The sequence below is a fragment of the Colias philodice genome, chromosome 6, assembly GCF_061535455.1.
Source record: "Colias philodice isolate Cphi_HAF_F1 chromosome 6, ilColPhil1 Martin Lab GWU primary, whole genome shotgun sequence".
In the NCBI taxonomy this organism is placed as follows: Eukaryota; Metazoa; Arthropoda; class Insecta; order Lepidoptera; family Pieridae; genus Colias; species Colias philodice.
The window spans coordinates 10,945,733-10,960,405 of NC_143091.1; the positions used below are offsets into that span (position 1 = coordinate 10,945,733).

The window sequence follows — 14,673 nt, forward strand, 5'->3', positions numbered from 1 at the left end:
CTCTTTAGCTTACTGCGCTAGACCAGATTTCCCTATAGCGTGCTAGACCGGATCTGCAATCCCTATAGCCGAGTTATTGGACCGGACTCCCTCCAATAACTCGCTCTCTCTTTTTTTTGCACCATTCTTTTTGCATCATTCTTTTTGCATCATTCTTTTTTTGCATCATTCTTTTTGCATCATAATTTTTTTTTTGCATAAATTTTTTTGCATAATTTTTTTTGCATAATTTTTTTTAAGGATTATTTTTTTTCCCTTCTTTTCTTTTTTTTTTACACAACAATATTAAATCCAAACTCACGACTCTCTCCACTCTCTCCACTCCTCGGCCATACTGACAATCGTACGTCCTCGTACGTCCCTTCTTGTTTTACAGCACTACGGTATTTCATCCCGGGATTAGACAACTATACCGCTCGGCCATACTGACCTTACAGAACACCAACAACATCCACATAACATAGACACGACGCTCGCTCACCACAAATGAAGGCTCAACTACCGTGGACTGCAACCCAGATAGCACGCACAATTCCTGCAATGAAATCATTACCGTTACAATAATCCACGTTACAAACTTTTACTTTACACAAGTTATCTCCGATACAGTCATACTTGCGTCCTCGTACGCCATAATATCTCACACTACATTACTACGATAATTCATTTTTTTTATTTTTTTTTTGTCAAAATAACATCCATCCTGCCTCAGCCTACACTGCCCCGATCCTACTGACCGGTCAGAACACACATGTTTTATCCTGGACCTCATGCCAGATAGCATATCACTTTCTTCTAATAAACGACATTACCGTAGTAATATTGGAATATTACGTAAATGTGTGTTGTGTGGACACAACACACATTTACTTCGTACAGCGTACGAGTAAACAGATGTCAGTATGCTACTGGTCAACTATGAAAACTGAAAACAGAGTGTTGCCGCAGCAAATCAGTAAAACGGTACGCGACCGTATCCTCAACGTTTGTGCTGCGTCATCCTGGCATCGCGTCATCGAGCCGTACCATTGGCCGCTGATGATGCTACGTTGCTCCATATGCTACGCAACCGCTGCGCCGTACTGTTAACTGCCTCGCTTCTAAACGCTGTGTCGTAAAACGCTCTCTGTAATTTAGCTAATTAAAATCAATCTGACATTACCTGTCGTTAATTATGATCATTGACTATAGCGCAAAAATTACAATATCTAAAAAGTTTAAAACGAATAATTCGTAACTTAACCGCAAAAAACACAAAATTTCGACTAACTCAAAAAGTGGCAAAAGCTTGTTCTCAAATGTGGTTAAAATTCCTTAACGGTATGTTAACTTTTGAAAACTCAACTTAAAACAATTGATAAGTGTAGGCTTAAACTCATCTGTGAATCTCATATCGAACGGTAAAAGGGCTGAGCTAAATTTTAGTTTCAACGTAATAAGAATGTACTGCTCAACAACTACTGTACAACTACCTAATTGATGTATTCAGTTGATGTCAAACTGCAGCTAGTCACAAAAACTAGATATTATCAAGGAATTACATTAAATGCACACAATGTAAATCGATTATACTATCGAATACTCCACGTTTAGGATTTGCGTTCTTATATTTTGAAGCTACAAAATAACCTTCAGAAAACCTGGATGGATTTTTTTCTTTTCTCTATTCAATTAAACAGACATTATATTCTGACGACAGTATGTAAACTGTAAATGCGCGATTAACCTTGAGATTATTTTCGGTTATTATCCTTTTTTTTTTAACTCGTAATATTTAACGGACCCTTACGTTGATGGGATAGTTAAGAGTTTTTTTTTTCTTTTTTTTTTAAAGCAATCAAATTACATACTAAAACCGAATCTAGACCCGTACTCCAATCATAACGTTTATCTTACGCCAGATGTTTATTTGAACACACGATAATTATCTGTGACATTGTATTATGAACTGCCTAAATAGGGCCTTAATAAATTTTCTAAGTAAAAATTCAAAACGAAATGCCTCGATTTATCTTTCATTCGATCAAACTAAGTCTGCCACATTTCATAAAACTGCATATTGTAAAAACTGTATACTGTGAATTGTTCACGACTTAATATTTATTTATTTTTTTTTATAAAGAAATGACCTCAAATATCACCCTAAATAAAACCTACGAAAAGTTTATTAAACCTCTAAGCACTAGTTAACGCATTGCTTTTCGTTTTTAATCGAATGGCAATAAGGCTGTCTTTGTGTAGCAATTAATTGCTATTTGTCAAGGGTATAGTCTAAAAAATAAAAACTAACGCAGGTAGTTCAAGAAATGAATGCGGGTAGTCAAGAAACTAACGCGGGTAGTTAAGAAACTAATTTAAAAGTAATTCGCATACTGTTTTTTGTTCCGATACACGGACAAGTGAATGTTTATTGTTTACGTTCGATTGAAGTATCTGGATGCAGTGTACAAATTATTGCGCTTTCTTTCTTTATTGTTAGCTCACAAACTAACCAACATTAAAGCAAGTCGTTACTTAATTCATCTTGAAGTCAGTGCTTACGCCGCGAAGTGTTTTTTTTTTTTTAAATAACGTGAATTACCTACTCAAGTAAACGTGTCCCTGAATAAGTGAAATACAAGTCACACGACCTAGGTACTGATAATAATTTATCACTGCGTAACTAAGATGGGCTAAATGTAATGGAATAAGATTTAACTAACTACAAAACCGTAAAGCAATATCGCACGACCTAATAATAACATCACTGCGTGAATAAGTCGAGTTAAATGCAATAAGATTTAACTATACACTGGTCTTGTAGGTTACAACTTTTAACAAAATCTGTACGGCCTGTAAATCAGCGCTGTTTTTATGCAGCATTTAGCTGAGGCTGTGACGATTTTCCTCAATTAATTTTAAGATAAATTTTGTTTTTGGCAATAAATTTCTTTTTCTTTCAAATAAGTTTCTACATTTTAAAAACCTTACTTTCTTTATCTAATTGCACACTCAAAGTGAAATGTTATCTACTGACCGATTTCTTACAAGAGAACATCAGAAACATAGTAATAAAAATAGTACGACTGACCAGATTCACCAGCACTTAGCCTCATACATGTGCCGAGTGGCAGCTGCCAACGCGTCGTTTCGTTACACCATAACCCTCCTCTGCCATGAACCACACGGCTTGTAGGCGCACCGCCCGCGTCACTGCTACTGCGATAACGCTGCGATGCCAGACTTGTGAAGTCATGATGAAGCGCTGCTCTCGATGATACGGGGTCCGACGCGGTGGTGCGAGCGGCAGTGGCATCCGCGCAGCGCGAGGCGAAGTTGCCACCCTGCCCGCACATAACGAGCTCGCCCTTTGTCACCGGCTGCTCAGTGACACGTATGCTCGTAGATCTGTAGGATGCCTCTTCCCGTTGAAACTGGATCGAAGTGCCACGTGGTTGCGGCATTTTGTCTTTTAATCAGCGCACGCATTAATTATATCCAGGTTATCGCCACGTGCTTTCTCATTTGCTCGATTTGATCCCAATTCTGATGTCGGCGAAAGGTGTAGAATGTGGATCTATTTTCAAGCTGTGGGCGTTGCGTTGGGTAATCGAGCAAAGAAACACCTCTAACTCAAACATTTCTTTATTTACCACCGATTCGGAATGCAGTATCTACAGAGAAGAACCGGCAAGAAACTCCATAGTTGCTCTTTTAAATCATGTCAGTTTTACAATACAGTCATTTCTAATACAATCACTTGGTATTACAATTATGACCACTAATAAAATAAATATCACAAATAAGTTATAGTAAGCTACTACGTAATAGATGTGCACTCGGCAACGGTCGGCGAACGAATGACCCGAGTCGTGCGCGCGCGCTGCTTTTTATCGGTTCGCCGTTCGTTATTTTTTAAAGCCTCGACGGTGGCGCCGTCAAATATTTGTTTCAACTTGTAAAGAAATACGATTTCGAATGTTGATGTAAGTAATTCACGTTGGTTTAATGGAGATAGCACGCCAGAAGCAGGTTTAATTTAAATAAAGTGCAATAAAGTAATTTTGGAAAATCAGTACTGCTGGAATATGACTGAACTTCAAAAGCCTCAAAACCTTTTATAACCTTTTAAATGAATTTAGTTTTCCTTCTAATCCGTCCCACGATCTTTTAAAGGAAATAGATTAGTGTCACAGTCGAAAACATACATATGTAACTTTATTAACGTATTCTTAGAATCGTTGAAATAATCTTCCAAAAACGTCGTAGCATCGTCACGGCGCCTTTGATGTTTCTGTTTTATTACCAAATCTATTTTTGAAACCAAACGTTGAAGAATCGACATTTCGGGAACAACTTGCATGTGTTTGAATTATATATGTAATATAACTTTTGTGTCAACAGTTGCAGTGTTATAAGTGTTTAGTAACGATGTTCTGCAGGTTATTGTGTGAGCAAATAAAGGAGTGTAGAATATGAGGAATTACCTACGTAGATATTAAATATGTAGATATTTACTGTCTGATTGATGTTATTATGCGTCCTTGAGTATTTGCTACTTCAGAGGTCGAGTTACGATGCTTTTTTTTTTTTTTTTATAGCATTGGAAGGCAAACGAGCAGACGCAATGGCCGATGTTGATGGCAAAGTGCGTCGCCCATAGACGTCCATAACATAAGTTATGGGTGTTGCCTACCATAGAGGGGAATGGGATGGGATAAAAACGGTCAAAACGGTGCTTAAGTGCAGAAGATTAAAACATAACTCTCAGGACCATTATTTCATATTTTTCTATGTTTTGTGGGTCACTTATTTGACATTTTTTCCTTGGCCTAGAATCAAGCTTCTAAATTACAGCTTCAAAAACTCTAGGATTTTTATTACTTTGTCGGTCGGAAATTGCCAAGTCATGGACGCGTAATATAGCCTACGAAAAAAGAGTCGACAATTTCGCACTAAAGGTGGCCGAGAGCGGGGTCGCCTGACCTCCAATATCTACGCCGAAGTTTTTATTCTGCCGTAGGTATCTATTTCTTAATGAAACAAGGTAAATACCCAACTGTTTTTGTAGTGGGCTGTGTTTGTATAGAAATGGCAAATTTGGATATTACGTAACATTGCCTAACTATGTATTATTTATGATAAGTTTTTCCAATTTGGGTATACAGATAACATAAAATATTGCTTCCATAATTTTGGCGTAATGTCACATATTGGATGAATGATTCAAATTTGTTGCTTTTCGTAATCTCTTAATGCATTCGCAAGGTTCATTCATAAATTCTCAAGGCTGCTATTTGTTTCACTAAAGTAATAAAATTATTTATCTTTTTCCAATTTTATCTTTTATTTTCTGTCACATACATTTGACGTCATTACTCTGAACATAATGTGGCATATATGCTATTATTATCTCATCGTTCCAAAATCAAATCAATCAACGTTCACCCAATTAACCCTTACAGAATAACGTGTCTACTGATTTAATTGTCTACAGCTACGTAAGCGCTGGAAGTCTATTGTGGAACAGCTTTGGTCTTCCAAAGTGTAGTGATTTAACTGTCTTCTAGCGCTGAAAGCGCTGTATATCCATTGCGGGACAGCTTTGATTTTCCTAAGTGTATTGTGATTTAATTGTCTTCGAGCGCTGTAAGCGATGTATAGTGCTGGTCTTTGGTTTGCCAGCGTTGGCCATATATGGGCGGGCGGCGACGAGTGATCTATAAGGGGCGCATACCGAACTGTTTCCTGCATTCAATGCAGAGAATGGTAACTTGTTGGCTCATTAGCCAGTTCTGGTACGCTTTGTCTGGAATTGTTACATACATCGTGTGATGTAGATCGGGTTGAATGACGTCATCATTTTAATATTGCGAAGTTTGATTGCATATCAGATAGATACAATATTTTTTTATGTTATGCTAGAGTATCATACACAATCAAAATATAGGAATGGAGGTGCAGATCCTTTATTTATTTTTGGACAGAGACTTTATTCATAACATCTAAAATTATAGTTAAAATCCGGTATTTAATATGTACACAGCTACAGCAATGATTGAAAAAAAAAATAAACATACAAAAAATATATTTTACTACTCAATATTTCTCATATTATGCCTCAAAATATTCATAGTTAAACGATCAAGGTCGAGGACGTAACGAGTTTATGTTGACAGACTCAGCCTTCTTATACCACGGTTACATAACTTGTTGCGGTGTAAGTGAGGAAAGTTGGCGGATTGTCTTGTTGTAGTGACATTCTATTCGTTGAATGTATACTGTATATTCTACACGGGAAGATAACTCAATTTTAAAGATATTACTTTGAGTCAGTAAAAAGATTGACCAAATCTCAGTCAAGATTTAATTCTGTTTTTATTAGTTAATGGATGTGTAGAATCTATTGATGGAAAATTGCAACCTACCTACGTGTTGTACGTCATTTTTGTACATATTTACATGGAAAAGTAGATAAGAGCAAAACGTCTACGTCTCGAAATACACACGTCAAAATATGATCAACGTCATAATGTACCATGATCATTGATCACTAATAATATTCTGATGTCATTTGCTAAGCGGATATATTTATGTGAAATACATAATTGTTTCCCATTTTATTTAATGATTCTAAATTATGCGATTATAACCTACCTTTGTCTTCATGTCACCGGTGAATTAAAACAACAATGATAAAGAATTTTGAATGTTTTGTTAGCATGTATGAAACAACTGGATTGATATTAACGGGACATAACAGTAAATAACTAAAACTGCTAAGAGTAATCTACCTACTTAATACGAAACAGTAATAAGGTGGCCGACAAAGTTCATCAAACAATGCGAACAAAGTCGTGAGCGTACACTAGTAATTGAATTTATAAGCCTTGGACCCAAAGGTTTTACGACTTGTAATGTCTATCAATTTGCATGTAACTAGATAATTTACAAAAGGCTTACGCTTATTCATAACTAGCTTTCCGCCCGCAGCTTTTTTATAGAGGGGAAATCTTACCTAGATACCCCCGGCTCCCGGGGATGGAGCCGTGGTTATGTCATATTCCTACCGACTAAAACCCTCTGTTCCGTCCCGCTACTTTGAGCGGAAATGCGGGAAAAAGCTAATAAATTCTGTATCAAAATCCGTTGTGTAGATTTAAAGATCTATACTTACACACAGAAAGGGCAGACGCAGGAAGCGACTTTGCTTTATACTATGTAGTGACGTAAGAAAGCATACCTAATAGGCAAATAAAATATCAGCTCCATATAGGCGCGGATAAATAATTAGTGCTTTTGACCTCTGTAAATGGCAATTCTTACGTACATTAACTCTCATTAGGGTAATGACTTCGTTAAAAGTGTATAGCCGAAATTCGGTCAGTAGGACCACTACGTTATTACTTTTTGTACTTATCTTATTAGTGAGATTTATTTTCGGTATATAATTCAACAGTAGTGTATATAATTCAGTAGTAGAACCCATCGATCTACTGCTAATAGGTTAATAATTTATGAAATGAATGGCAAAGCAAGAATATCTTTATTTGCTGCTTTAATACTCATTTGCTTACTTTTTATCTATAGTCCTAAATTTTAAACTCCGTTATCTTTATCCAAGTAAACTTTTATATCATTTTTATTATGACTCTATTATGAGTTGAAGGTACCTTGTAGGCGGTATGGAAAAGTGCGAAGAGAATGTCGTTCATTTATCATAAGCGGAGATCTCAAATACTAAGCGACTATACGATAATAGCCTAATAATAAATCAAAGTTTGTTTCCTTTAAATGGAAAGCGAGATCGATTTTTGCCTTTAATCTTCCTTCAAACAACACACGTAATGTGTTTGTAGAAGATAGTAATTTTACTCTTTGTAAATAAGAGTTTGTTTGTAGTATGCAACTAAGCATTCCGTTTAATTCTTAAAAACATGCTTTGACCTTAATTAATTACAGAAATACATTCTAATTATATATGACCATGTGTTTACCTAATGAACACGGAAGTTAATTGTCGCCAAATAAAATGTTAAAATTGTATGTGTAAAAATGCGTAAAAAATATTTAAAATAATAAAGCTATTCTACCTGACTCCAAATTTTAATAAAAATATAAACAAATAACATTGCATGCGATGATTCGATTATACACATCAATCAATCACCAAAATTCGGAAATACAAAGGGAACCAGGAAATAATAAATCATGTCGACAAATTTTAGGTTTTAATATTCCGTTTGTATTATTTTTTTATAGCAATATCTTATTTTGGTCTCCACCATATTGCTAAATTTCTTTCGTAATATTATTAAAAATTCTTGAAAAGTCACATGTCATCCTATTTTGAATTTTCAGATAAATAGATCTTTAAAATAATATTTTTTAAAGATTAATAATTCAATAATACCGACTGCAATCCTTTAATGACCAAAAAACGCTAGGCTCTTTAGACATCAAAATATTTCAGCCAATTATGTCACTCATGACATAAGGCCCCCTAATGAATCAGCGTGATTACAATAGTATCAGTGCATAATCTAACGTCACTCCAGGCGCCGGTTTTGTATACATACTCCTCCTGTATGCAACTTTAGCACCTATATCATCTAGCTCTCAAGTTATTTCAAGAATTTTCCCCTGCACTTTTCATGGATCTAATCTAAAGCAATCTACTCAAGATAAACATGTGTACCTTCTGATAAGCGGTGATAATGATGACCGTGGTCAAACACTATGGATTTTATTTATGTTTGGAATTATCTTTTTAAACAAGGTGAAAATTTATAACGTTGTACCGTTTTTATAAGTCTAATCGAGTGAGAAGAATCCAGAACGAGCCAAGGAAAGCATTACATTTAGAACCACTGCAATCAACACAATAATTAGGCCAAATTCTACTACCTAATGATTACACTTGGTATAAATAACATCGAAATCAAATACCAGATTAACTTCAAGTTAAACAATGAGAAGAACTAGACCTTTGCAGATCAGAATCGTGGAAAGAACTCGTGCCGCTTCAAAAGAAAGTTAATTTTACACTAAAATTGGATCGTCAATCTAGAAAGTGTAATCTCTAATATAAATCATCTCGGCTATCTTTACAGAAGCTATTTGCGCGGAATCGTGCGATAGTTTTATCGCTTGATATCTTTGTACGACATAGTTATCTAGTTTTTGTTGATTTATATACAATTCGTCACTCTATAAATATGCTCTGTGGTATGGTCAGTTAAACTTTATCGACTAACGGAAACTGCTTCTGAAAAAGGGCGTTTTATATTTTTCTCTGTAGTCATATTTTGGTTGCGTATTTTCAGTATTAACGCGTACTTTGCACACCTCGACAAGTTAAAATTATGAAGAATAGCTTTTTACCAGTTATGAATACATGGCAAAGTAGATACTAGATGATAGTGAGCATTTGCAGGGTTGTAAGTGGGAGATATCAGAATTCAGAATTAATCCGACTTCCTAGTTATCTAAAGTGCACACTTCAAAATGATAATTTCGAATGTTCTAGAATAATAGATGATAATTAAGTGCAATTGAACACGAAACGATTTCATTTGTCCAAATAAAAGAGTCCTTGTGGCAATTTAGCGCGTTGGTCAAGCGGAACTGCTGAGTACCTAAACATTTGCATCTTTTAGAATGATTACGTTTTTGCAAATGATCGCTGCTTGGAACAGTTTCTTTATTTTGATTAAACATAGGATGTACATTATTACACTTACTTGCAATTCAAGGAGTCTTGTCCAACTTTTGCGTTCGCCGTTTCATTCGTTTTATCTACATCTCGATAAATATTATATTTAGACTTGTATTTTTGTATGTTACTAATAAACGCAAAAACTCCTGTAACGTTTTTAAAAATTCTTGAACCATGAGAAAACTACATCCTTACCTAGTAGTATAGGCTAATTTGTATTGCCAAAGCAAAGGAACAAATCGGTCATTTAATGAGTAGGGGTTTTATGTGCTTCACTGGTCGTTAACATGTAGGTTATAACTGGCAGTTCTCAATATAGTGTAACTAAAGCTTCACCGTTTGTGGAAATGTACTGTACGATGGTAGATTGCTAGCCGTCGCATCGCATCAATTTTGGTGAGACCGGAGACGTCTAGAATAGAGTGGCTGGCAATAATTTTAAGGATTCCTGACAACGTACCCTGCAGTGTGGGATGATTTTGTCTTGTTTTAGTGAAATGAGTTATCTCGTCTCCGTACCATTTATATGGGTATGGTGTTATTAATTATGACAAATCACAAATGAGTTATGAGTTAAACAATTATTAAAAATTTATGTAAATACAAAATTGTATAATTTACCATCGCTTGTAACATAACTAGGAAAAACATTGTCTATTTTTACACAATTTTATTAATATTAAAATATTATGTATATAAAATATTTTATAAAACTAGATAATTAAAACGGACGCAGCTATAAAAGTAAGATTAAATTGTCTATTACGAAAGCGCACAGTGAAAGTTATTATGCAAAACAATTTAAACATATTATTTAATTAAGCAAGTAAGTGTGACGCCGTCGTGGGAAGCGATGGCTCTCGAATTCCAAAGAACGTCTTCCGTAGTGGAGAGTTTATATGAACTTGGCTCAAGTGTTAGTACTTGGCGCTTTCACTATAGGAATCAAATTATTTGTAATTCTATCTTCTATGTTCTATGCCCTTCCTTTTCCGTGCAAGGTATGCTGTGTACGGTAAATTGAACTTCGATAGGGTAACTTTTTATAGTCATCAAGCAAAATATTAACTAAGTGAAAGAAGAACGTAGAACACGTTCTTCTTTTGTAATTGTGTTGTAATCAAAACTTTTTAATACGAAATTATTTCAACATTAAGAATGTGACATAATAAGATTCACAAGACTAATTTAACAATTAATGCAAAAAAGAAACTATTAACTTTGTGTCTAGAATCTAGATTGCTAATTTCTCGCTTGTTGCTTACGAGCTTTTATCAAGCTTATGAAAACAAATTTAATCTAACATAATGATTAAACAACCTTTTCAATCAGATTATATGATCTTATTTGTATTTTATACGCAAATCTAAACAAAGCATTACAGCAACAGCTTGCTAAACGATGCACCTAATCAAATGTATTTATGCTTTACCTTCCAATTAACAATAAACAACATGATTTACAATTCCCGATAGGCCGGCACCATCAGTAACATGGTCACGTACCCGCTGCTCAGACAGTGGGTCGCCTCAGTTAAACTGCACGTGCTAAACCTGAAATGGGTCTTGTATCTAAGTGTATCTTGATTGTTGCCCGTTATATTGGACCGTAATGACGTCAATGCGTTCATTGTCTGTAATGATCTAGAAAGGCGATGCTAATGGAGATGGTATTGAAAATTATTATGGCTGCGAGGATGATTGGTTTCGATTTTAAGACGATGTATTACGATGTCTATAATATAAAGAAGTTTATTCACAAATAGACGATCATTGGAATCGAATTCAGACTCTACTCTGAATTGGCCTTTTGCACGCCTCATAAGCGAAGCGTTGAGGTGGGTACTACTGTCACTTCGCGCAAAACATCTGATTTTTCAAACTTAAAATGTCTTTATGTATCATACATTGCACTTGTAAGATAATACATACACACACATATTAAGAAAAAACACTATTTTTAACGTTCATGATATTTTTGATGTCATTTTTGTTATTTAAACTAGTTAAAAAACAGTTTAAAAAAGTTCTGTCTTGGACGTCCGTGTGTCTGTATGTGCGGATCCTTTTTCTTGTTAACACGATAGCGACCGAAATACTTTACTAATCGAGTCTTTTTTTTTCTCTTACGCTTGAGTATGCTCAGGAATAGAACCCTTTCATTTTTCAGGGTCTGATTCGATGTGGTTTAATTGTTATTAAATAAACAAAAATAATAATTAATAAATATTTATTAAAAAAAAATTATGAGGCGTGCACTTTTGGATTTTCCAAATTATTTGTGATTTCTGTTTATTTAAGAAATTAGATGTGATATCATCACGTTTACAATACTAACATACATCATTCATTTGCTTGAACAAATGCAGTTCTAAATTGTTTTTAATTCTAATAATTCTTACTACATTCTCTTGATTCAAAAGAGCAGAAACAATGAATGGACTTATAAAAGCAATTTCTCTGCTTCCACGGTTTGCATACTGATTAGTATTTGTTCTACATTACACAATAACAATTATACTCATTTGAAAAAGATTAAAACATGTTTAACTATGTCGTATATTCCTTGGGCGTAAATTTCTTTAACCAGTACAGAATTAAATTATAAATTACTAAGAACAACTAATCGTAAAAGAATCAATCAAATGAGTGACTTGTAAATGACGGTGTTAGAAACATGGCATTGAATATAAAATACTGTGCGTTCATCAGTGCATTAGGTACTTATTTTTGTGACTATGCCTACAACATACAAGGTCTCGATTAATTCCATTAAATTTCTTGAGATTTGAAAAAAAAAAAGATAAAAATTCGATCATGAGGCGGGATTCGAATCCGCGTCTTTCGCCTTGCAAGGCGCCGCCTTGCGACGGCTAGACAAACCGTGATCCCGCCTGAGCAATCGAATCTTCTATAACAGCTATTTCGATTTTATGTGTCTAAAGAACACTCTACATTCTTTCAAAAGTTATCATTTATAAAGCATTTTAATACAATAATGTAATGAAATTTCTTGTCAACAGACTGGCTCAGGAAAGACGTACACAATGGGAAGCGGTTGGGAGGGCGAAGGTGATCTCGATGAGGACAAGCGAGGGATCATTCCTCGCGCCATACGAGACCTGTTCTCCGGTGCGGAGGAACGGGCGGAGGCTGCGAGGGCACAGGGGCAGCTGCCTCCGGAGTTCTCGGTTACAGCACAGTTTATAGAGCTGTACAATGAGGATATTGTGGACCTGCTGGATCCGGCGAAAGATCCGTATGCTAAGGTTGGTGTTTTACTTAATATGTTCAGGTATGTAGTTTTTTTCTGGAAAAGATAAACGTACTAGGTTAAGGAAATATCATACACTGCTGCTGTGCTGCTGCATACTATTGTATTGTAATATTCAATTCAAATTTAAATTAAAAAAAAATTGTATTGTAATATTAAAACAAAAGTCACAGGTCCCATTAAAAAAGAAGAAGAAATAAGAATCCATCAAGATATAAAAGGATGAATTTCTTACAAAATAAGATTACACTTAAAATATGAAGATGTACGCTAACAACATTGCTGGTTTCGAGAATTCTTATTATATACTATTTATACTATTTATCATAATTATCTTACCACACCTAAGCAAACCAAATACGAAATTCATGGTGCAATGGAAACACTTTCACTAGTCCATGAATCCGAGAACAATATGCATCGTGAGACTTTAAGTCACGCGCGTGTCTGAGCGAGTACGATGATAAATATTTACCTTTAAAGTACACTTTGATTGGCATTGTTTATATGGAATGTAAATTTCGAAACCCTCTGGACCAAATTAAATCTTACTTGGTCGTAAAACTTCTGCTGCCAAAATTCTCTATTTAACATAACTCTACATCTATTCAACTCATGTGTTTACAAAATCGAAATGAAGAACACAATAAAAACACAACCTTGATGTTAAACTCAAATTGTAGATAGTTTACATCATCGTACTAATTGCCGGTAATTGAATCAATTGGCGTAGAATTAGACTTAGAATGTGAATTATTCCATGCTGATTTATTTATTGGTCGAAATCTTAATTTTGATGAAGATATGACCCACAGTATAATTGGCATGAACTTACGTATTGCATTGTTTCATTCTTACGTCTGCAACAATTAAATTGTACCCTGATTTCTATACACCAGTTAGCTTAAAAGCACCATAATTGTTTCACATATTATTTATCTCTGTTCCTACAGAGTAATTTAAGGATAACAGAAGATGGTTGCGGCGGTGTACGCATAGTTGGTGCATCCATTCGCGCTGTAAGAGGCATCAAGGAAGCTCTAGGTGCACTCCGAGCCGGGGCATTGGCTCGAACAACAGCAGCTACAAACATGAACTCATCATCATCAAGATCACATGCAGTATTCACTCTAATGCTGCGGCAGAGGAGGCTGGCCGCGGACCAAGATGGCACGAGAGAAATGGAAACCGATGGAGAGACTCCGGAACAGTATGAGACTTTGACGGCCAAGTTCCACTTTGTAGACTTGGCAGGGTCTGAGCGGCTTAAACGGACAGGTAATTTTGTGATTCAATTGAACACATTTTTTTTTTATTGACAATGTGATTAGAAGCTTTACAGAAAGTTGAGTTTTCCTTTATATCTTAACTACATTTTATTTAGTTTTATTTTGTAACGATGTTATCACTTTCATTTTCAGGAGCGACAGGAGAACGAGCAAGAGAAGGCATATCGATAAATTGTGGACTATTAGCTTTAGGGAATGTGATATCGGCTCTAGGTGATAAGTCGAGGAAAGTGATGCACGTCCCGTATCGGGACTCTAAACTGACGAGGCTGTTGCAGGATTCACTTGGAGGTATGTGCATGGACCTATCGAGTTTTAAGAATGTGTGAACGAATTGATCTTCGCCTGCTTTAAGGAATAGAGTTTATAATTATAGGAAATAAAGTCATTCTTATTGTATCAACAAGTAGTTAG

The 14,673-nt window shown here is 35.3% G+C and overlaps 2 protein-coding genes across 2 annotated transcripts in view; both read left to right on the forward strand.

Moving 5' to 3' along the window:
• Klp31E (kinesin-like protein 31E) overlaps window positions 1-14,673 on the forward strand; it is a 75,177-nt gene that overhangs the window by 30,272 nt on the left and 30,232 nt on the right. Inside the window, exons 4-6 of the mRNA XM_089696946.1 lie at window positions 12,720-12,965; window positions 13,924-14,248; window positions 14,392-14,550. Coding sequence (XP_089553072.1) covers window positions 12,720-12,965; window positions 13,924-14,248; window positions 14,392-14,550 — 730 coding nt within the window. The remainder of the gene's footprint in view (window positions 1-12,719; window positions 12,966-13,923; window positions 14,249-14,391; window positions 14,551-14,673) is intronic.
• LOC149488048 (uncharacterized) overlaps window positions 1-14,673 on the forward strand; it is a 37,120-nt gene that overhangs the window by 21,193 nt on the left and 1,254 nt on the right. The window lies entirely within an intron of this gene.